The 22,286-nt window shown below is 54.0% G+C and overlaps 1 protein-coding gene across 1 annotated transcript in view; it reads left to right on the forward strand.

The window, feature by feature from the left end:
* The window catches only part of Cals (calsyntenin 1), a 70,321-nt gene that overhangs the window by 42,994 nt on the left and 5,041 nt on the right, over positions 1–22,286 (forward strand). The window contains exons 3-6 of the mRNA XM_029113173.1: positions 3,668–3,785; positions 15,031–15,300; positions 19,495–19,681; positions 19,735–19,746. Of these exons, the coding sequence (XP_028969006.1) occupies positions 3,668–3,785; positions 15,031–15,300; positions 19,495–19,681; positions 19,735–19,746 (587 nt within the window). The remainder of the gene's footprint in view (positions 1–3,667; positions 3,786–15,030; positions 15,301–19,494; positions 19,682–19,734; positions 19,747–22,286) is intronic.

Below are 22,286 nucleotides of genomic sequence, written 5' to 3' on the forward strand. Positions count from 1 at the left end.
GGCCGTATACAGAGAGAGCCGGAAACGGGAGCTGCTTCAAACCATATGTTGAGGCCGAGCGCAGGCTCACTACGGAATCGAGTCACAGCGAAAAGGTTTTCTTGTCTTGTCACATCACTTACAGAAGATCCGATTGGTGACAAGATGTTGCCTGTCCTGCATCGAGTGCGGGGTTACTCTTCCGGGAAGGAAGGTTGGCGTGGGGAAGTCCGCTCCGAGCAGAGGACTCGGACGCGGAGAGAGCTCGGGTGCAACCGTATTCAAAGTTTCCCTCTCGGAGGTCTCAGGAGGGACTATTTGCAGAGGTCTGTGAGTCGTTTTCCGTCCGACAACCCAAGAGCAATACGGTCACAAGACGGATCTGTCATGAACGACAGCGCCGATGTCGACGAATGGAAATGAAGAACAGCGGCGGCGGGAACGATGTTTCGCACGGCAATTAATTAGGCTTTGGTTAGCCCTTGTTGGTCGCGCCGGCGGTATCAGTCGTGGCGGTAGCAGCTCGTCGGTCGCAACGGGGCTCCGCTTTCCGTTGCTCTCGAGCGAGTCGACAAGGCAAGCAGAGGCGACGATGTGGACAGCAACAATCGTCGGTGAGGCACTCGGTGGCAACGGCGGCCCCGGATGCCGAACGAATCCAGATCCGAAACAGCCATCGTGGATCACGGACTTGGGAGCGTTTTCCCGGCTGAAATCTGTTGAGTACACAAATGATCCTTAGCTCGCTCGCCACTTACTCAGTAAGTGAATCGGTCGGTCGTCCGCTCGCTCCGACGGCGCGGCGGTCAGGCAGACATGCACTCTTGTTGTATGTAGCAGTGCTTATTCGACCGGCCGAACGAAACGCTTCAGGGCCTGTGTGCCTTGGCGTTGTCGTTTCCTCGTCGCTATTTGCAGAAGCCTCAGAACAAGTCCAGCGTCCAAGCGAAAAACTACACAAATGAAAGGAGAGCGGCTTCGACGCTTGGGCACGGAAAAGATGTCACGCACGGATTTCCATTCTATCCTGACCTATCGTCGCGGGAAGGAGGGAGTTTCGCCAACCCAGGGGGTTCCCCCCGCCCTCGAACATGCTCTACTATTCTTTTGCTACGTCCCGCGGCCTCCGAGGATCTTCATAAACGCGGTAGTTCTATGGCGAGATGAACCAGCATTCGACGAGCCCAGAGGGGTACGCCTGGAGAGGCATTCTCCGGAGCTTTCGCGAGTTCCTCGGGATGCTGGCCCGCCCCACTTTTATGAACCGCGCCTCAGCCATCGATATACTCTATTGGAAGACAATTATCGGGATTCGGAGCAATTCTCACGGAATTATCGTAGAATATCTAAAATGAGCAACTCCAGTGCCGACCGTCTGAGCGGCAACGGTTCAGAGTCACGAGGAGAGAATTTTCTGCCCGAGTACACTCATCGTAAATCAGCGGATCGATACATCGATACGATCGGGGCCGCTCGCTTGCTCCTCAGAGTTGAGCAGTGGAAATGGGAGCGGATTTTTTTCCCTCCGCAGTTCTGTAAAGCCCGTGGGTAGTTCTCCACCCTCACAGCCTTCGATCGGCGAAGTAAGTGACTGTCGATCGGGTGAAGGACTCGGCGTCGGATCCGGTACCGTAGACAAGAGAGTTGAAGGCGTGGGGATCCATTCAGCACGAGCGTTGAACGGCTCGAGGAAGATCGAGTTCAGTGAAAAGGCCAGGCTACCGGAGCTAATCCATAAAGAGGCGAACTCGGGACCGCCGCTCATAAGATGCGAGCGCCAAAAGATCAGCTGTTGATGCTAGGTTCGGTAGGATATACCGACCGTCTTACATGGATCTGGTTTCGTGGGAGACTGTGGCAAGTAATATTGGATCGGCGGAAGGACTCACACACGCACCGACTGACGAACGGGATACGAAGTCTAATATGGCCTGTGAGAAGGAGGCCCATATTCGACAGATTAATCATAGGCTCGGGAAACGGTCGACGAAGAAGCTGCAGCATGTGAGCGAGGGGCTTCCCGCCGCCGAGACTACACGATACGAGGGCCTTGCCGTCTCGTTTCCTTCGCCGTTCTTTGGCTGAGCTTGGTCCTGGAGCCTTGATGCGGACTTCCGTCGAGCTGAAACGATTCGTGGGCTTCATACCATATGATACGGTGGAAGGACAATCCAATAGCGCCCGGGGTCATTTTCAATCCTACGGAGTAGAATTCCCTCTTCCATCCCCTCCCCGGGGGAGCTCTCTCGTCCCTAATGCTCCACCGCTCGACTCGGGCAATAATTCGAGAAGTCTGGTTTTCATGGACACTGGTCCGAGTTGTTCGCTAGCGACGCGCGCATCTCATCAAACTCCATCGCGGAGGCCGTGAACCACCGACCTCCGAAACAAAAAAGATCTCCGAAACAAATCGGCGGCTCGAATGCTGGCACCTCCCAGGCTTGACCTTCAGAGGATGGCGTTGAACATCTACGAGATTCTGAGTCGATTCCATTGAAACTACGGTGTCGATGCCGCCAGCCGCTGCCTCTCCTCTACTTCTTCCATGGTGGAGAAGGAACGAAAGGTGTGAACATTAGCCGATCATCTCTCCTGAGGGGTTCAATATCGGCGACCGACCCGGCCGTCTTGGTCGTCGGTGACGTCGGTCGTCGTCGTTGCCGCTGTGTCTGTCGCCACCGTTTTTGAACCTCGTCCTGGAAAAGTCTCGGCCACCGAGTACGGAGAAAAGAGCGGAGAACTGAACTGCTGCACTGATTGGGTGGCCGTATAGCCCGCTGAGTGGTCCGGACCGGCCGACCATAGTGAGAAGGCGAGAAATTTTTTTTCCCAGAGAATAACTTCTGAAAAAGAAAGAATCTCTGGGTAGAGGACTAATCATTGCACAGGGAAGTGGGAATCATGGAACCATGCGTCCAAGTCGTGCCTTTCCCGTGCCAAACCAAATCCGGCAGCGGCCTACCATTCCAGCATGGGCAGCGACCGGAATCTCGTTCGACGGCCTATCACGATTCGGAAACCTAGCAGCCTCGAATGGGAACTAATTCAGTTGGGCGAGGGTGGCGATCGTGTTGCGAATCTCCTGGATTACAATCCTCTTTAGAACCTCGGGGAATTCGTGCAGCCGCGAAGACCCCTATAGCGAGATAAGTTCTCTCTAGGAGGTCAGCGTTCACTAGGATCCCGGAATCCGGTGCTGGCATATGGGGAAAACCATATGGCCGCATCCATTCGGACGAGTAAGCTACCGACAGACCGATGATTTCCACCGCCCTCAGGCAGGTGCTGAGTCCGAGCTAACAACACAAAATCAATTGAGCTGCTGAACTGGCACTTCAACGAGAGCGCCCGATGAGAGCAGCGAGAGCGTTCGCCGACTGGCTGACTTGCTATTGGATGAGAGCGCTGCGTTTGTCAATATCAATGATGTCAATTACCGGCTCTTTTCTGATGCAGATAGATTTCGACCTTAACTAGTTCCAGACGGTCCGACTCTGACCAGAGAAGGGAGATAGGTCAGACCTTTTCCTCGACAGACAACACAGGAATCAACTACTTGTTCCTGGAATTTTTAACCCTCCCTGATATTCCTCCAGTCGGAGGAGGAGGACGGGTTCCCGGATTTCGTTCCTATAAATTTTCGCGGGTATAGTCGGCCGACCTTTAATCCTCCTCATCTGCATTACAGTGCCACAGTTCATATCACCGTAGAGGACGAGAACGAGTTTGAGCCCGAGTTCACGGAGGGCGCTTACCAGGCTACCGCTAGAGAAAATCACATGCACATCTCTCCGCCCATTCTACAGGTAAGTGTCCGGAAGTCGTTCGCTTGCGTTTCGCGCACGCAGCTTTTGCGTCGTAGAGGAAAAGGCCACAGAGACCATGTTCCGGTCCTCATCGGGATCATGGTATAGGAAGTCAACGAATTCTCGATTCGATTCGAAGTTTGATTCCGGATCCGTCATCTATTATTATCGTTGAAGCGCGTCGGTGCGAGGGGAGGACCCTAATTTCCACGAATGACGCTCCCTCGGAGCGGGGTCCATTATTCATCACCAAAAGAGAGGAAAGCTTGCTCGACACCCGCTGATTCTGGGAAAGAAAGAATACCTGGACAGCAAACCTCGTGGAATGCGGCCTGCTCAATATCCGCCATTCACCCACTGAGCGCCGGGATGAATGAGATGACGAAGAGATCCGTCGTCCCGGAACTCGCTTTCCGAGTTTGCACGGCAACCTCGCATTAGACGTTGATGACGGATATCATCGCGAAGTATTCGTCGTCGTCGTAGCCAGCTCGAGAGGTCCCAGTCATCTGAGTCAACCTTACCGATCATCACCGCATGCGAATACGGAGACCGTCGTCATTTACCTCATCCGCCCCGTTTTGAGACCGGGTGCTGCATCGCGGAGATGGAATGCATAATTCTCATTCTCGTTCTCACCGGAAACTGCCCGAGCCTCCCGGAGTCTCGGACGTCTCCACACTAGTTGAACCGGAGCCGACGTGTACCCCAAGCCGGTTCGGGTCGCCCACGGAAGAGCTCCTGAGAACTCTGAGGGAGTTTGTCAAGAAAAATCTAATTGTAAGAATCTTCACCCGAGAATTGTAGACCCATGTGTAATTTGGTCGGAGGCGTACCCGGATTGGTCGACCTCCAGACCTTACGAGCCGGGCGATGTCAAATTTAATTTGCTCGCTAAAGAACTCACAACGACGGATGAACGGGAGGTCGAGCAATTTTCTCCGTCTGTCCCTCTCCTTTCAATTCAGATTCCAGCTCCCGGTCTTTCGGTGGTCGGGGTGGTAGTGTTCGGAGCTTCGACTCGAAGTTCCGACGTGTGGTGGCTTGTCAGTGCGCACGACGATTACTCGGGACGACCACAGCCTGATCCGGGCACTCGAGATCCCGGGATCGTATCTCGGACTCACAAGCTTCTGCGGATGGGTAATCATTCGGCTGAGTGAGGAGTACTCGAGCTCAAGCTTTGGAGAACTCAACCAAAGGTCCACTTGAGGTGTCGTTGCGGTAATAGGCGTTGTCAGTTCCAAATGAAAGAAGTCCCAGATGACACAGGCACAAGCACGACTGAGCATCGGCTTTGGAAGGAACTTGCGCGAGAATACGTATGTACGTACGTAGCCCGGTGCTCCAAAGCGATTGAGAAGCGTCCAGGAAATCTCCGTCGCTCTCAGATATTCTTGCCGCGCATCGCTCTCGGCCGCGCTGGGAAGCTTAAGCACTGTGTGGGAGGAAGGAAAGAAAATTCAGAAGAGTTTCATGAGGTTGATGCTTGTCCACGTTCCCCCTACCATCGAGCTCCGGCGAGCTTATCGCTGTGGAAAGGCTACCTGAATTGTTGCCCGACCAGTTTACCCGCGAGTCAGTCTGGCTGCCGGGCTTCAAGTTATGTATCTCCCTCCCCAAGTGATGGATGGACGGAGTCTTTGAAGCTGTTCCCCTCCGACCTGCCTTGCGGCCCTATTCCTCGTTCGCGTACTTCTCCCGATGGCCTTGGTGACCGGTACCGCTTGAGCGTGTGGCTTGGGGGGAGGCGACCCTCAAGACGACATTTAATCATCGCCTCGGTGCTATCTACCCCGTCCGCTGGAGGGACCCGTTGAGCACGCACTTTCATACTCGCTCTCACCGGTTTCATTGAGAGCTTCGCGTCTTCCGAGAGCTGCGGACGCCTGGGATTTCGTTCTCGAAAACTTGAAGCTCTGGCTCCGCATGGAATTTCCCACAATGTAAACATGCATTTGATTGTTTTTCGACCTTCCAAATCCTGATCGATGGACCCTGGCTCATCAGCGAGGGGCCTCCCTCGCCGGAAGATGCTGTTCGGTGCCCCTCGCTCCAGTCGGAACCGTTCAAGAGGCACGGAGACAAACGAGAGGCGGGAACTCGGAGAAAATTGACGGAGCACCGAATCCGCGAGGGAATGAGAGCAGACTCGCTCAGGTGCTCCAAGGGAATTTTCGCGCAATCCAGTTCTGGTTCGTGGAGTAGAACGAGATCGTATTCACAAAGCAGGTAGTCGAAAAAGCGGGAACAGCAACAGCTGCTGCGAGGAATGTCGCGTTTCCACCTCTACCTCGCCCCTGTGCCCCCTAGCGTTCGCATAGAATCTCCTGAGCCTCCGTGAGCTCCGTATATTCTTTTGGTCGCCTTGACAGCGGTCGTCTCCCCCACGCCCCCCCCCCTCCCATCCTGCTATCCCCGCGTCCGACACCGCCGGAAACGGCGGTGTAAAGGTTACTGGCTGCTCCGCCGAGCCTGTCGCGGAAGCCAACGCGGTCGAGCAGAGATTTAATAAAACGAAGCTCGAAAGCGAAAAACGTGAGAAGAGGTAGTCGTCGTTGTCGTCGAACCGTCTACAGTTGGTTGGTCCGATGGCCGACTGAGTGACTGACTTACTGGGTCGTTGCCGGTTCCCTTCTCTTTCATCTGCTGATATATTAATGTAGAAGGCGCCGTCGGACCGTTCGGAGAATCAATGGGGGGAAGCGGGAACGAACGCGAATCGGAATGGTGCTCTACGGAAGCATATTGCTTCTCCCGATTTTCCTCACTCGTCTCTGACGAGGTGCTGCGGAAGAGTCGCTGCATGGAACCGACGCGATTGGAGGGGCAGGATGACGCGGACTGGAGACAACGTTCGCGACCATAACGAGAAGTAGTTTTCGACGCATTCCGTTACGTGACCTCGGAGAGGTTCATGGCGGTTCGTTATTACGACCTCGTTAGAGTTACGATAGAGCATCTCCGGATCGGTGTCAAGATCCTCCTCTATCTCCCCCCTCTCTCTAGATAACCTCTCTGCGGCCCGTCGAAAGTAGTGATGGTCTCCCAGAGGATCCGACAATGAACTTCTGTCGACTCGACTGGGACCTTCGATGGGATGTCGCTCCACTAGGCCGCCTGTGTAGTTCTTGTGCGAGTCCTCCGCAGAACCCGTTCGAGTGGGGAGCCAAACGCGTTTCACGGGACCTATGAAGCCTCGGCCGAACCCTGTTCAGTCACTCCCCCTCTGCGTCGGGCTATCTTCTCTCTTAAGCTGTCACCGACGAGCGGTACGAGGAAGCGACCCTGGCGCCCCGCGTTGAACACGTCCTCCATCGCAGGCGAAACGAGAAACGCTGACTGAGTTAGAGCCAGTTGTCGGAGCGGTCGGAGGCATCTATTCCTAAATTATCACAAATCCTTGCGATCCATTCATCCATTGATCATGCATCTCGCCAGCGACCGCCTACCTGTTCGATTATTGTTCATCCATTCTTCCATACATCTATTCATTGATCTCATACCACCGAGGGGTAGACAAAGAATGTATTTGAGCATCATACAAAGGCCGCGTGGCCCTCCACGTGCTGATTGTCTGCTCCCCCGTTGTCGCGCTGGAAACCGACGTCTCCTGGGGGGTGGGGGCGAGCGTGGGTTCGGCCCCCATACTGTTCTCCTCGCTTCTCTAAATAATGCGGATGAGCGTTCCAAGCATTCCTTTGATCGGCTATCCCTCCGTCACGTATGGCTTGTTCGCTTTGATATTCGACGCGGAGTCGGAACGCTCCCTCCATCGATGCAGCGAGAATCCAAGCGTAGAAGCCCGCCGCAGCAAAGTTTCTTCGAGCAGACGCTCGAGTTTCGGTTCAACTCGTCTGGAAGTTTCTAGGTTGATGAGCCGTGATCTTTGAGCGCGGATGTGTGTCCATGAGCTCCACGGGAGCGAGAAAAAACCAGTTTCTATAGTCGGAAGGGCTTCGTAAGCGCAACGGCAGCGAGCGCAACTACGCCCGGTAAGACACCCGGAGCTCAGATAAGAGGGGAACGGCTCGCCAAGGTTTATTCCTAATCCTCACCGTTTCCAAGAGGACCTACAATCGATCTCTCTGCTCCAAGGAAAGCTTTCATGCGAGCTGAAGGCCGAGTTCCGTCTGGCGCTCGTCTAGCGGCCGCCGACCATCATCAAGGGAATTATCGAGTTGATGAGAATCCGTTTGATCCTATTGCCGCAAGGGTCTGTGATATCTCATTCCGGAGGCAATCATCATGAAGTAGGCAGTCGTTACTTATGCAACCGGATGCAGGATGACGAGAGTGGTCGACTGGACAGGCAGGCCATCGATCGATTGGTCGAACGATCGATGCTTGTTTCTGTAAAGGACCAGAATTGACGTCACTTGGACCTATTTTGCGTTGCTTTTCCCCAAGTCGCTGTCGCAATGCGCGTAGACCACAGGAGCGACCACGAAGATTTTCCCTTCAAACGGCAAAGCCCGGTATACAAGGCTAATGGATACAAACTCCTCCCATCTTCCTGTCGTGACCCCGGGTGGCTTGCGCGCACGCAACCGGTGTTCTCCGCGAGTCCTCTCCTCCTCCACGCAGATGTCAAGAAAAGCATGCCCTTAATTTGTGAACTGAATTCCCCGAGGGGAAGGAGGGGAGAAGCTTCTCCTCCAGAACCAAAGGAGCTTCCAAGAAGCCGTCGAGCTCGTGTCGCGTTCCCTGGAAGCCCGAGTCGGAAGAGTCTCCAAGCGCTTCGGGATCTCGCGACGTCTCACTTATAGATATCGGCAATCCGGAACTCTTAAGAGTCTCGATGCCTCCGGGGCTCGGGCCCGACTCAATGGAAGCGGAAAGTTCCCGAGTCGATTCGTCTATTCGGGAGCGGTCGAAATATCGAGATAAAACACATCGAGGTCTACGGCGTAGGCATGCGGCAAATCCGCCGGGAGTCAACAGCGATTGAGCTGGTCACCACCCTCCGGCCGACGGAGTTTCAGCGAATCTCCGACTGAGCCAATATAGGAAGGCTCTGGACTCCTGATTCAACGACAACCTCCCGAAGATAAATAGATGACTCACAAAGAGCAGCCAGCTTATTTTAGGATTTTTTGCCTGGAGAGCCTTGCCCTATCCATTCGTCCCTGTTAGCGTGAATTGAATGCACTTCACATGAATTGTCCAGATGGAGCTGCGGTCGACGTGTGAGCGAAACCTTCCAGGGAGGCATCCTTTCCGAGCCCCGCGCACCGTGTCGACGACGACGGCGATAGACGTCTAGTGAGCGGGAACACGTTGCGCTCTTCCCTATTCAAAAGAGATAGATAGCCATGTAGGTATGTAGCCAGGCTGCGGAGGTACAGGTGTAAAGCCGCCTTCGCAGGGATCAGGGAGGATTGCCTTCGTCCTTTTGTGGCTTTTCCGGATCTTCCTGAATATATTTATATCTTACGAGTCCTCGCATCCCCCTCTTCTAGCACCGGTCTTGCAGCGGATGGGCATACATCTCCCTGATATCGGCCGTATTTTTGCATGCCAGCAGGGCGCGGACGGGCGCTCCGACCGACCGACCAACCAGCCAGTGCGGCTGTGATACCGAAGTGTCGGTATCCTCCCGCAGAGGAATAGATGTGCATCGGGTGCATCGTTCGATCCCCAAGACTGCCGTTAGTACAGGGAGAGAGAGGAAGAGAGGGAAAAGTGGGAGTTGGCGGGCGTGCGGACGAAGCAGTTCACGGAAAAACGCGAGCGGATCTGTTCGCAAAAGAACCTTTTACTATGCCGAACGCCTATCAAAACCGAATAGGTTCTCGACCATTGGCTGCGATAGCCATTATGCACAGAGTGGAGCTTCGATGCAAATGACCTGCGAGCATCGTTCTGCTGTTGTCTTGCCTCAGCCCAGTCTTGCGATCGAGTTACGGTGATGGCGGTGGCTGGGGGCTCGTTCGGAATGCGGCTTCTGAATCCATTGGAGTGAGCATTCGCTCACGGCTCACGACTCAAGAAAGAAAAAATGAGCGGGATCACCAGATCTTCTGATGGTCTCGAATGGTCTCGTTTTTGACTTCACCCCGAATGCTTCTACGAAGTCTAGTTGCGTGAGTTCAGGCTTTGGATAGCGGAAGCCGTGAGGAAAATCCCTAGCACGCTCATCCGCCATACAATTTCCAAGTCAATATGTGAGAATGATTCTAGTGATATTGGAGCTACCCCTCAAATATGTTAATTCATACAGGACACAGGACCCCGGCATATGTACTGTTGTCGGACATGTTGAGACTTGCTCCAGCAGACGCGGCCTATGCGATGATGGTGCGACCATTTTTACAGCAGAGGGCGTTAATATTTGTAGACTCCCCATCGGTTGTTCTCGAGCAGAATCAGCAGCTCCTTGACGCAGACCGTGTCCGACGGCAACAATTCTATGACCAGAATCGAGAATGAGCGGTCGTGGGCCTGAGTGATTCGTTCAGCCGGAATATTCGATTCCTGACTGACTCCCCCATTAACGGCATCTGTCTCTGCGATAGCGAGCAAGCGATGTGAGGGAAGAATGCCCACCATGGACTGGCTGAGTGACTCCGCTATCGAGTACATTCTTACGGACAAAAGTTCGGAGCGGCTTTGGTGAAATTTAACCTGCTTTTGAGAAGGTGAACAAGCGAGCAGACCATCCGGCGCATCGCTCTCACAAAAGAAATTCGGAGGACGAATTTTCTCGGACACTTCCATTCCCTAAGCCCCATAGAGGAGGACCTTGCGGTGGAATGCAAGCCGTAAGAGAGAGAGAGCAATCCAGAAAATATGAACGGAGCGTTCCATGCCATTGTTCCCCTCAATGAAGTCGAGGACCCGGCGCAAGGCAGTGGAAATCCGCGCAATCCATCCGTCGGTCCGTTCGACTAGAAACGGAGCCCTGGAAACTCGGCGTTCCCGGGGGAGAAACCGGTTCCGCGAAACTTCTTAATTTTAGCAGGTCTTCTTAGACGCTTCGACAATAATTCTTGATTTCTTCCACGCTCTGCCAAGTCGAATAACGTACGGGGGTTTGAAAGGCCGCGAGGCCGGAATCTCCCAAGCAGTATCGGCTCCGTGATATTCAAGTGGTCGTCTTAATATTTGTCGATGTCCGCAGCCGTTGAGCCTTGTGCTACCCTTGATGATGTTCGTCCCCCCTGTGGTTTCTGCCGGCGGCCCACCGAGCTTGTAGCTTGCATGAGAAGGAGATTGTCGCACACAAAAAGTGAACGAGCAGGTCTGGGCATGAGCTGCAGGAAACAAATTGAAAGTCGAGCTCCCATCATCGAAGCATCTTGACGTGAGTTCTCGCTCCCGGCGCCTCACACTTGACGGGACTGTCGCGAGGCCGATGGCTCGGTTCCTCCTCGCGTTAATCTATCATCATAGTCAATTTTTTCCGCCTACATCTTATTAGATGTCATCCGGGGACAAAAACTACGTGCATAACGCCGAGAGTCATGAACGAGTCTGGTGCAATCTCGATTGGCGAATCCCTTCTTCACAACCCGGACTCTCACCAGGACCGGGTTGATAAGGCCCAGAAGTGGCGGCTCTCATCACGGCTTTCCTTATGGATCACCGTGCGCTGGACCATTTTGAGGGACGGTTCTCGACCTCATCGTACCGCTGCATCGCCCGGAAGCCGAGGTGAATGGCGTCGGCATCGTCAGAGCTATGAAGTCGTTAGTGACTAAAAATCGAACGGCCTATCGAATGCAGAACAAGATGCCGTCTTCGGCTCAATCCTGAATTCCTCTTACGGCGGTGCCTCCAATCTCTCTGTAGCAAGCAGTATCGAATGCCGCTGAAATCGATGGAGATTCTATCGGAGACTAAGTCCGTCAAGCACCGGAAATTCAGAAAAAAACGTGATCCTCGTGCCGAGCCTTGCGGCTCACTCGTCTTGTCTCCGTCCGAAGCTGCTACCCACAAAGTAATTTGCACCTTGCACCATCATTTGCGAAATTCGATCGGATATCGCCATTTGAACTGACGAGGTCGGCAATAATGGTCTAGGAATCTATCTCCGCTGACCCTGAACGCTGATGGCCAACGCCTTCCCAGTAGAATCTAATTTTGAAATATGTAGCAGCACGCATGGCTGCTCTACGGGAAGGCACGCGACAGAATTCAACTCGAGCTTAATTCAAGATTAGATCGAAATCATTACGATTTCCTCGAGGCCTTCAGCCTGGGGCGGTCAGCGCCATCGCCCACCTGTGGGCTGTTTGACGGTTGAGGGAACTTCAAGCTAGCTCTCGAGCGTCATTCAAGACACTGCCGATGGTGATTGGGATGAGCCTTTGAGCTCGTACGCTGCCGGTGTACGTGCCTCTACGTACATGCCCCCCATTCGGGAGGCTGGGGTATGTACGTATATACACGAGATCGTCGATAACTGGCCGCCTCCGGCAAGACTCGTCGGAGACTGAGCAAAGGAAACAAGCGCCACCGATAGGCCGGGCAAGGGGCGGAACGCTCGAGTGGATTTTTTCAAAAAAAAAATGAGAGGCGCCTCGTCATCTCCGAAAGTGGCGCCACGCAGCCACTGGGCCTAGTCGAGCACCTACACACTGGAACGAAGGAAATATTGGACGAATCAAGCACACATTGCATTCAAGCACAAAACGAGCCCCGACGTCCCGAGAGTGATGTATGTAGGTAACGAAAAAGGCTGCGAAGGTCTCGACGCATCTGTTGATCGGAGCCATGCGGTGACTCGAACGAGGTCACTGTGGCCTCCTCCGAAGAGAACCCGGTAGCGGCCCTTATCGGCGGATACGCACCACAGTCGGAGGACCTTCGCGAAGTTCCACGGGTCGAGTTGTACTCGTGTCGAAACCTCGGCGCTCTGCTTTCGACGCCAACGTTTTTCATGCGTACGCCGTCGGTCTCCTATGCATGCACACGCACTGGACTACTCGCGAGCTCTGGTCTGCTTGGATATGCAGAACAAGCCGTGTCGACGGGTTCCACTGGGCTGACTCTCCTGACAGGCGTCCTTTTTTCCCCTGCTCGCACCTGAATACGTTGTTGTCAAATACTCCACCTTTTTGACCGGATTAGAACCGCTGGGAATGAGGTTCTCCGATCCTCTGCTTTCTGGGAGTGCCACGCTGCCGCTGCCGGTAGAATTCTAGGAGCCACGCAAGCGATGGCCGTTCGCATTTGTCGGAACATTTTAGGGAGCGAACTAGGCATCGATATACCGCGTAGAGTGAACAATCGAGACTGGTGGCAGATATTTTCTGGACAACGTGGAATCGGGCGCAGTTCGCAGAGTCGCTTATCGTATCAGAAGTGAGACCTTACCGTCGTCGCCGTTATCACCTACTCGAGTGGGAGGGATTCTGCTCCATGATGTGCAGCTGATTCCGTCGCGCTTCCGCATCCACTGCGAGTAGCCTGAAAGCCCTGGGGAGAAAGGGCGCGGCTCATCGTTTTCGATCTCACCTTTTCCGATTCCGGGTTGGGAGTTGCCATTCAGACAAAGCACAGACATATTCCATGAGATCTCTTCAGCGAAGGAAGTCCCTGTGGTCTGAGCGCCATTGCTCGGCCGAACTCCTGACGGTCTCCGATTTCGCCCCCATCAAGCATCTGGTAAATTTCGCCAGGAGCCGTCAAGAACAGTCGGGTACACAATGGGATAGCACAAATGCGGGAGGGCTATCCCCGGTAGGGATGTCGATGCCGGCATTCTTATTTTCTTTCGCGTCTCGCCTGCTTAATCTTTCGCGGGGAATACCCGCAGAGCGTTTCCGTTTTCGAGGGTGCGAGATTCTCGACGTCCGAGCGCTGACGCCTTCAGAGTTGCTTGACTCCAGTCGCTCCGCGCAGGCGGAGCTTTGCGTCTTCAAGATGTATCTCGAGGGCCAGCTGGAAGACGAGTTTCGCACGACGGGGAGGCGGAGAGGGAATAGCACAGGAAATAGGAGAAGGCAAAAACCGAATTTCGGCTTTGCTTTCGCCACGAACCGACTGACGGACGCAGAGAGAGCCGGGCGGACAGACGGAATTGGTCGGTCCCTCCTCGTGTGTATTCCAGTGGTATCACCGAGGGGGAACAAGTTGGAAGGAAAAGCAGAATAAGAGAAACGGGGGAACAACGAAGAGAGGCTGTTCCGTTTCTGTGGCCGCAGCGACGGATTCTGCTGCAGCTACATCTTCGAGCGGTTGAGGGGCTGAGTGACATGTTGCGTGGAAGTCGTTTGTTCCTTCTATCACTCGTTGTATGCAAATTCTCCTCTCGCCGGAATGCTCCCGGTCGGTGAGCTGGTGCCTCGATCGGGCGACGCTCGCGTCGGTCATCTGAGCGACCAGCAAACCAGCCCATCAGCAGACAGGCAACAATGCTCTCTAAGCCAGCCGATCTTCCTCGTTATTCACCAACACCACCCACTGTTCCCGTTCGAGTGTGGAGCCTCTGAAAACCGTGGGCCGCCAGTCGTGCGAATTCCAGCCTGTGGCGTATCGAGAGAAGCAACGTAGAGGAGCTGATCGCCGATTCGGGAACTAACAACTCCGATCTGTACGAAACTCACGATCGGAGCGAACCTCTGAGGACCTGCGCGACTAGTCCGACGTCGACGCAACGTCGTTTAGAACGGCGGCGTCGCAGAATAGAATACGCACGCATTCGGATCGATGTTCATTCCATGTTTTATTGATAAAGCCGAGGTCTGTTCTCGGAAGACCCACGCGTGGCAATCGAAAAGAGTGGCCATTTGTTCTGTTTCGATGTTTGAATGTTGCTTCACGTCGAGCTCTGCGTGCTTTTCTATTTGAGTGCAGATTGTGAGCAGCCAAGCGTATAAGAGCCTAATCCTTCATCATAATAATAAGATGGCAGACCGACCGACCGACCGGCTGCCCGGTCGACCTCTTTGGCCACAATATCAACAAAGATTACAAGCATAATAATATTCCCGAATCTGCGGCTAGAATCCACCTCGTCAGAAAGGTCGCGTGGTGAGAGGATAAACATCTCTCGGGCGGAAATACATGCGCAGAGATATATTCGAGCATTCGTGTTCGGTTATGCGAGCGCAAGACACTTCCAGACGGATGACGGCAACGTCTGAATACGACACGGGGCGGCTGCGAGCCTGCGGGCTTCGTCATGCTGCGGTTTCTCCTGTTCATCCGACTCGACCAGCCTCGAATATCGCAGTACATATGCACATATTCGAGTATGCCTTGACGGAGGAACTACAACGTGTCGCTCTGCTTACAGGTCACCGCACGAGACAAGGACTGCACCCCGAAGAAATCCGACATCTGCAAGTACGAAATCGTGTCTACGGACGATGACAAGGCCGCGCCTTTCCAAATCGACGCAGAAGGGAACATCCGCAACACGCGACCTCTGGTTTACGAGGACAGTCACAACTACATCTTCGAGGTCGTGGCCTACGACTGCTCGATGAAAACGAGCAAACCCGTGTCGGTGTCCATCACGGTGCAGAAGGAATGCCACATGCAGTGGAGCTCCATCGCTCAGCAGGTTTGTACCCCCTTGTATATCACTCTTCATTCAGCTCTCAATCCACCGATACACGGTCACATTCAACCCCAGGGGCTCCAACGCCGAGAACTCGTCGAGAGCAGCCGTAGCCCTCTTCACCCCGGCGATGATCGCGGCTACGAACCGGACGTCGATCGCTAACTCTGACAATGGGGCGACTATGTGATATGATTTCGGAGGGACCCGGGGAACGAGCTGATCATTGCAGCTCTGTGTGACAGAAGTCGGCTGTGTTCGGATAGCTATTTCCTAGATCAACATTTCGATCGGCTACGGTTGCAAAAGCCTCAGTCAGACGTGCCTTGCCTATCAGGGCATATTGCGGCCGGAGCCGTCCGTTCGACCGATCGTGGCCGACCCTGTGGGCCAGCGGTCAGCGACAAACAAGATAAGAACGACTTTCGCTTTCTCTCCTGCTCATCTCTATTGGCAATGGGGATCTCCCAGAGGGGGGAGGGGGTGGAACGAATCCGTAGGAGATGGCTCATTCAGTTCCAGAACGAACCTGGATTCCAAATCACGACAGTTTCGCGTATTCAGTCGGAGCTCAATCGATTCATCAATCGGTCAATCGTCCATCCAGATCTCATCTTATCGGACTTCTCGCTGATATGACCGGGAATATCCCATCGGAGTCCTGGCGTGAAAAGCAGGACATCTAATCGACGCTCCGACTCTCCTTCCGAGGCTGATTTATCGGTCAGATTCGTCGCCTTCGCTCGGGAACAGCTGTTCACTTGTGGGCCGCACGGAGAGCGCAATAGCGTTGGAGACATGCCAGAAGTATCCGCTTCTCGCACGCAGAAGGTCGACCGATGAATGTTCAGGAAGACACTTCCTGATAGAAAGAGAGGAACCGTCTGACGGAGGCAAATCCGAAAAGCGGGCTTAATGAGCGTTTTCCAGAACAATTACGCCGGTTTCGAACGCTTTTCATGAGGGGCGCCTCTTCCGCGTCGCGCACAAAATCATGCCGATCCGAGTTGACGCAGCGAGATTTCCTCAGCGAACTTGCTTGCTCGTGCATCGGCGGCTAATTGCATAAACTCCATCGAATCCTGACCTCGCCACAGAAAGCACAACCTTATCGCAGCGGAACACCTTCCTATCGACTGTTGAGGGAATTCCAGGGACGCAAAAGTCTAATTTGTCGACAGCCACGTTGCTGATGAACGAGGGTGCACGAGCAGCAGCGATTTGTTGGTTGTTAGGAAATCGTCGGCGCGCCCGTTCATTCGCTCCCGTTCGCCGTCGTCGTCCCGGAATATCATTCGAGGCTAGAGGGAACGGGGATACAGGGACGCTCTGGGCGATGCGCAGAAGGGCCAATAACGGTGGCCAATTTGCGAACGACCGACGCGAAGTCCGCTCTGTGGCAAGCGCTCGGGCGCGGGTGGGCGGCCGAAGCGACAGGCAGACGAGCGAGCGAGCAGACGCGACTCTTAGGGGATTTCGTTCCTCGGGAACGAGCGAGATCTGAGGCTCCGGGGGAATGCTTCGGGGGAAAAAGAGCAAGAAAACAGGGGGAATTTCCTCTCTTTGCGGAGCCAATTCGACTTAAATGAAAGCTCAGCCGGTTGACGTCGTTGTCTTTGTTCTGTTTGACGCAAACACGAAGTCGGCGAGCGAGCGGCACACGGGGAACAAACTCAGTTGCCGCGGAGAAAAAATCTCATTCGCCCAATTCGGGGACGAACGCCAGTGCGAATCAAAGAGGGTATTCCGTTGTGTTCGCTCGCTTCGTGATCGAAAGTTGGAATGTCATTTGATTTATTCTATTCGACGATGCAGAGCCGGAGCACGCCATCGTCTCGCGCATGTCACCGCACATGAGCTCCCCTGAAAATCCGCTCCGGGCTTCCTCAAATGAGCCTTCCGGGCCCGTGGATTTTGTTGTTGCTCGGCGGGCTTTATTGGATGTTCTACAACATCGTACAAGCGTTCCGTGCGTAATAACTATCTATTTATGAAGTTGATCAGTTAGCGAGCTATTAACCTCATTGTACCACATTCGTTTATTGCCATGGCCTCGGGCGAAATAGGCTCCGGTAGGGTCAAGCGAAGCGGCTCTCCGGGCAACGGGGGTTCCGATCGGGAGACTAGAAGGTATGACTTGGCCGTTGATGAGAATTCTCTTTCATTCATCCAGCGGGCACAGAGCTCGGGACGGCCGTCGAGGGCTCTCTTGAGGCAGAACTAATTCTGAGAATGTTCCCGCCGATCTAGCGGCAGCGTCGGCTACGCCAGCGCTTGAACCGGCGAAAAGCAAAACTCCTCCGGCTCCGCGGAATCGACTTGAGATGAATTTGTCTCGCTCGGAACGATCATCGATTACATGAAGGAGACTTCCCATCGGGATGTTGGGGATACAGAGAGTGAGGGAACACGGCGGCGACGACTGAACTGGTCTCGTCTTCTAGCGATCGTTAAGCGAAACGGTGCGAGACGACTTGGAAGGCTGAGCTCCTCTAGAGTTTTTCCTCTCCCTCCCGGAGTTTGAAGATGAGCGGAACAGCATAACCAGAGGATGAGTGGAACAGAAAGCGAATGGGGACGAGGGGCTCAGAGGAAGCCGGCGAGAAGAGTTAACACAAATTAAAACACAGCTCGACAACTTCCCTCGGGCAACGTGAAGTTTTCCAGTGCTCCTGATGAAAGGAGCAGGAAAGACTGAGGACCAACCGGGAGAGAACCCTGCACGGTCGTTCGCTTGTCTGCCTCCCGGTAGGGTCGGCTGCCAGCGAGTGAGGAATATCTTCAGATCATCAGCGCACGGGGAAGCTCAATACAAAAGAGTGCCCCGCCCTGGAAACTCTGATCGAGAGGAAGCGTCGGCACTGACGGCAGGGAAGGCTCCGAAGTCGAGTCCTCACAGAATCTCGGAGCAGTTATTGCTTTCGATTGATGCAAACCCAGCCTGACGCATTGAACTCACTCGAGGCGCTATTTGAGCGATCAAGCTCCGACTCGAGTGTTTACATTCTCTATGGCTTTCTAAGACTCATTCCCGATTCATGCGAGGAGAACAGAACCTGTCCGCCGCGGCGGAGGAAAGATGATTATTTTGTTGGCCACGCTTTTCGCTTTGGATCATCGATGAAGCTCGGGAATTCAGGCTTCATCCATCGATCACCTTTATTCGTACTCACGATTCCGGTAAATATATCAGCGCCAGAGAAACCGAGGGGCACTCGATACCTTCGAGGCTGAATACGTTCATCCGAGAAAGTGCGACAGTAGGCGACTGAAATCCAATCGAGGCCGGAGTTTCCATGCTCGAGTTCATGATCCGGATGTGAGCGATGTATGGGATGCTCCTGCGGTCCCGAACCTCGACGAGCGCTTTAAACTCGGAGTTCCGTGACAATAGAGGTCACGGAGCGGTGGGGAGCAGCACAGTTGAGGAAGAATGAACACACGCCAGTTCTCCAGGGGAGTTCCATCTGGCTTCGAGACTTGTAGTCCTCCAGAGAATGCCAGCACTTCCGAGTTTGCAGCTGGGAGCGTTATACCGTTATCTCTGCAGCATGATGCCGCCGCTTCTGCCTCCGGTGGTAACGCTGGTCCAAGTTGGTGTCGGGCGCGGTATGTTTCGCTGGAGTGGATGTCGATAACGCGATTGTTACTTCCCTGAATTCTCTCTCACGAGCCAGGAGCACACGAGCGAGTTGCTCGCGCGCCGTCACCTGGCTATCTTGCGCCTGTAGTTAGCAGGAAACGAGGCCGCCGCACCGCTGTGCTTTCAAACAAGGACCGCGAGCAAGGAACCCCTGAACCCGGCAGGCAGCCTCCGGCGACATAGTAATCTATGATTTTTTCGGGTGAAGCGATGGGGACGGGTCTTAATCCGTGATTCATTTTTGTGCACTCAGATTTTTCCGTGGAGAAGAATAAAAAGTCGCGGCGATAGAAGTTCCCGAATTCTTCCGCTAAGCCGCGCCGTTGAATCTTCCGGTAACGATTCTGATGGCTGAAACCTTTTTGTCTCCCTCCGTGGAACCGAAGCTCCCTCCCGGGACAGTTCAGAATTCCGTACGCGCTTCCGAAAAGCTCGGCTTGTTCAAGGCTCGGTGGCCATCCTTTCAGAGTCCGAGGTCCGAATCCTCGCGGTTCGGAGAACGAATCCTTTCAAACCTCGTAACAGAGTGACCGTCTCCTATTCTCCCCTTACAGATCGACTACACCGGCGGCTCAGTGTCGCTTTATGGAAATGCTCAGCTGGACACCTGCCCGTCCGACTGTGAAATCGACGAGATTTTCTCCAAGATTCAACTGGACACGAAACACATCGGCAAAGGTTGCGACCGAGACACCTACTCGGTTCGGAGCCAGAGGAAGCTATGCAACGCTAACACTAGCGGTAAGTATCCGCCATTTGTCAAACTCTGCGAGCGGCGCGCTGCCACTAGGCAGCAGTGGGTAATTGTGTACGTAAATTTCAACAAACTTCCTGAATACGAAACGAAGTGCCGAGAGTGCGAGAGCCGATTTTTCCTCGGGTTTCCATCTCGCTGTGCCGACTGTCGCGTGAAGAATTCGCTCGACTTGATGCAGGTTATTTTTTTTTCTCTCGCTTCGAGAATCGAGTTCTCTCGACGGGTCCCGCCGTACGACCGCCCGCACGAGTAAGCAGCTCAGTCAGAGCTACAGCTCATTTGCTACCTTATAGCGCAAAAGGACGCCCTTCACTCGTCTGGTTTCCAACTCCTCCTTTGAGAGTTCTGGATCATCATCAGCCCGAACGAGAATCATTCCTAACATTTTCATTAATCCACGCCCTTTCACTGATCTCCGCGAGGGATATCCGCGAGGGTGCGAGACGGATATGTTTTCGGAAATCTCGAATTCTGGCACGACGTCGTGCCCGGAACCACCGATGCATGTTGCGACAGAAACTCGAATTGTATATTAGCGAACGTCGAACAGGATGCTTATCTGTGAGTTCGGGTGTCAATATCGGGGATGCGGCCCCTCGGCCGTCTCCTCAGACAAGGCACAGGGCCCGACATTGGACAGATGCCATCGTTTATTATCGGAAGCTTTTTCTCTCCGAATTTCGGGTAGAGCTTGCTCTCCGAAATCGTTCCGCCGCCGACCGGGAGTTGGAAGCGTGGCGAGGTTTGTGCGGGAGTCGCGGCTCGAGATAAATTCAAAGAGAGTCAAGAGCCCTGTAATCCAGGCTCCGCAGAAGCCTCGATGAGCATCGAGGCCGTGTATGCGGTTGACGCTTTTGCACGAGACTTCTTGCAACCATACGCGTCGGCAGGCTCGACGCTCCCGGAGATGTTCCGGCTCCGCGCCAAGAGATCGCGCCGAATTTACGGGGATCAATACAGAGACCGTCAGAAATTCTTTCCCGCGCTCTGAGGCGCGCGGGCCTTGTTTATGTTGCTCTATCGGAGGTATGTATGCACACTCATGACATGTGCACACGCCGGCCTGATGCTCTGATCCTGGATCCTGTCCTTACGTAATGAAAGAGTCTTTTGTTCACAAACAATAGGTTCGAGAAACAAAATGAAGCGGCGACGGTGGCGGCAGCAGCCGAAAGGGCATTGAGGGAGTGAGTGGACCACCGCTTCTTATCCGCAACGTTTGCGCTCCAGGAATCTAGGCCTTGCCGTGCTGCGTATAGGACCGACGCAGCTGCTGATTCTGCTGCTGCCCGCGGCTGCTGCTTCGCGCCTAGTAGGTGTCGGTCGTCGGGCTGGGGACTTTATCCGCGAAGCTTTCCCTCTGAGAATCCTTGCACCGACTGTTGGTGGAAGCTCTTCCGGGACTGTGGGCCTCCGTCCCGTCGGCCAAGACTTTCCTCATCTAATTGTCGTTTCCGAGACCTCTCTGGAATGTCTTCTTCGTCGGCTGTTCTTCTTCGTCGCCGAGGACATCGGCGTCGTCGTCGTCGTCTTCTATTACTTTGGTATAGTTGGCATCCCTTCCGCTGTCTATCCTCCGTCCACCGACTTTGCCCCGGAGGCATCTGTATCTCGTTTATTTTGCGAGAGGATGCAACAGGACAGAACCGATCGGAGAGCTCGGTAGCCTATGACTGTCCCGAAGCATGCTGGAAATCTTGGACGAGAATCACGAGAAACTGTTCCTGGAAATGGGTTAGGCACGACGCATGGGAAGATTATCATTGGTGCTCGCGAAACGAGCGACGTCCCGAGCTGTGATCCCGAGCTAATTTTGATCGAGTGCCGGAGACGTGAGAGGCAGATGAAGTCGTTGCTAGAGGTAGAATAGGCGGATCGGATAATTGAGAAGCTTTTCCTCTTCCCCGTACGGAAAGGAGACGAAGGACGAGGGAGAATTCCGCCGAAAATGAGCGAATTCAAAGTGGTACGGAGACTCGCTCGTGCGCTAAGACGAGACCGGCCGAGAACATCCGTCATAAGAACGTGCGAAGGAAGAGACGACGAAAAGACGGCGGAAAGCTGCTTCTTCTGCCGCCGCTGCTGCGGGGGGAGGCGGAGGGTTCTGAAACCAACGGAAGAGAGATTTTTGTGGATTTGAATTATTTATGTGTCGCCTTTTCTCCGACTGCGCGCTTCAGTCACACGCATTTCCCTGACGGGAGAAATATATACGGCTGTTTGTATACGCACAGGGTTTCATCGCTACGAGGCAGTAGAACGTACATACCTGTACTCCCTGCGAGCCGATATTATTATTTGCGAAGTGCAAGGAATAGCCCCATGCTAAGCCGATCCGCCCTTGAAGTAGTCCCTCAAGGCGGCAAGCTCGCCTGTTGAATAATCGGAGCTCCTCTTCGAGCTGCTTCTGCCGAGCTCTCCGCAGACAACCGAGTGCATTCCAGATATGCTTCGTCCGAATTCCGGACCTTTCTGAATCACCAGAGTCTTGAGCAGAGCCCGCACGTTTCCCGGGAGAACCGAATCAAGCGCATCTCAACGTCCGCGACTGCAGTCAGGAACTCAATGGAACTTTGTAGCCGAAAGCGT

Source organism: Galendromus occidentalis, unplaced genomic scaffold (genome assembly GCF_000255335.2).
Source record: "Galendromus occidentalis unplaced genomic scaffold, Mocc_1.1 scf7180000076381, whole genome shotgun sequence".
NCBI lineage: Eukaryota > Metazoa > Arthropoda > Arachnida > Mesostigmata > Phytoseiidae > Galendromus > Galendromus occidentalis.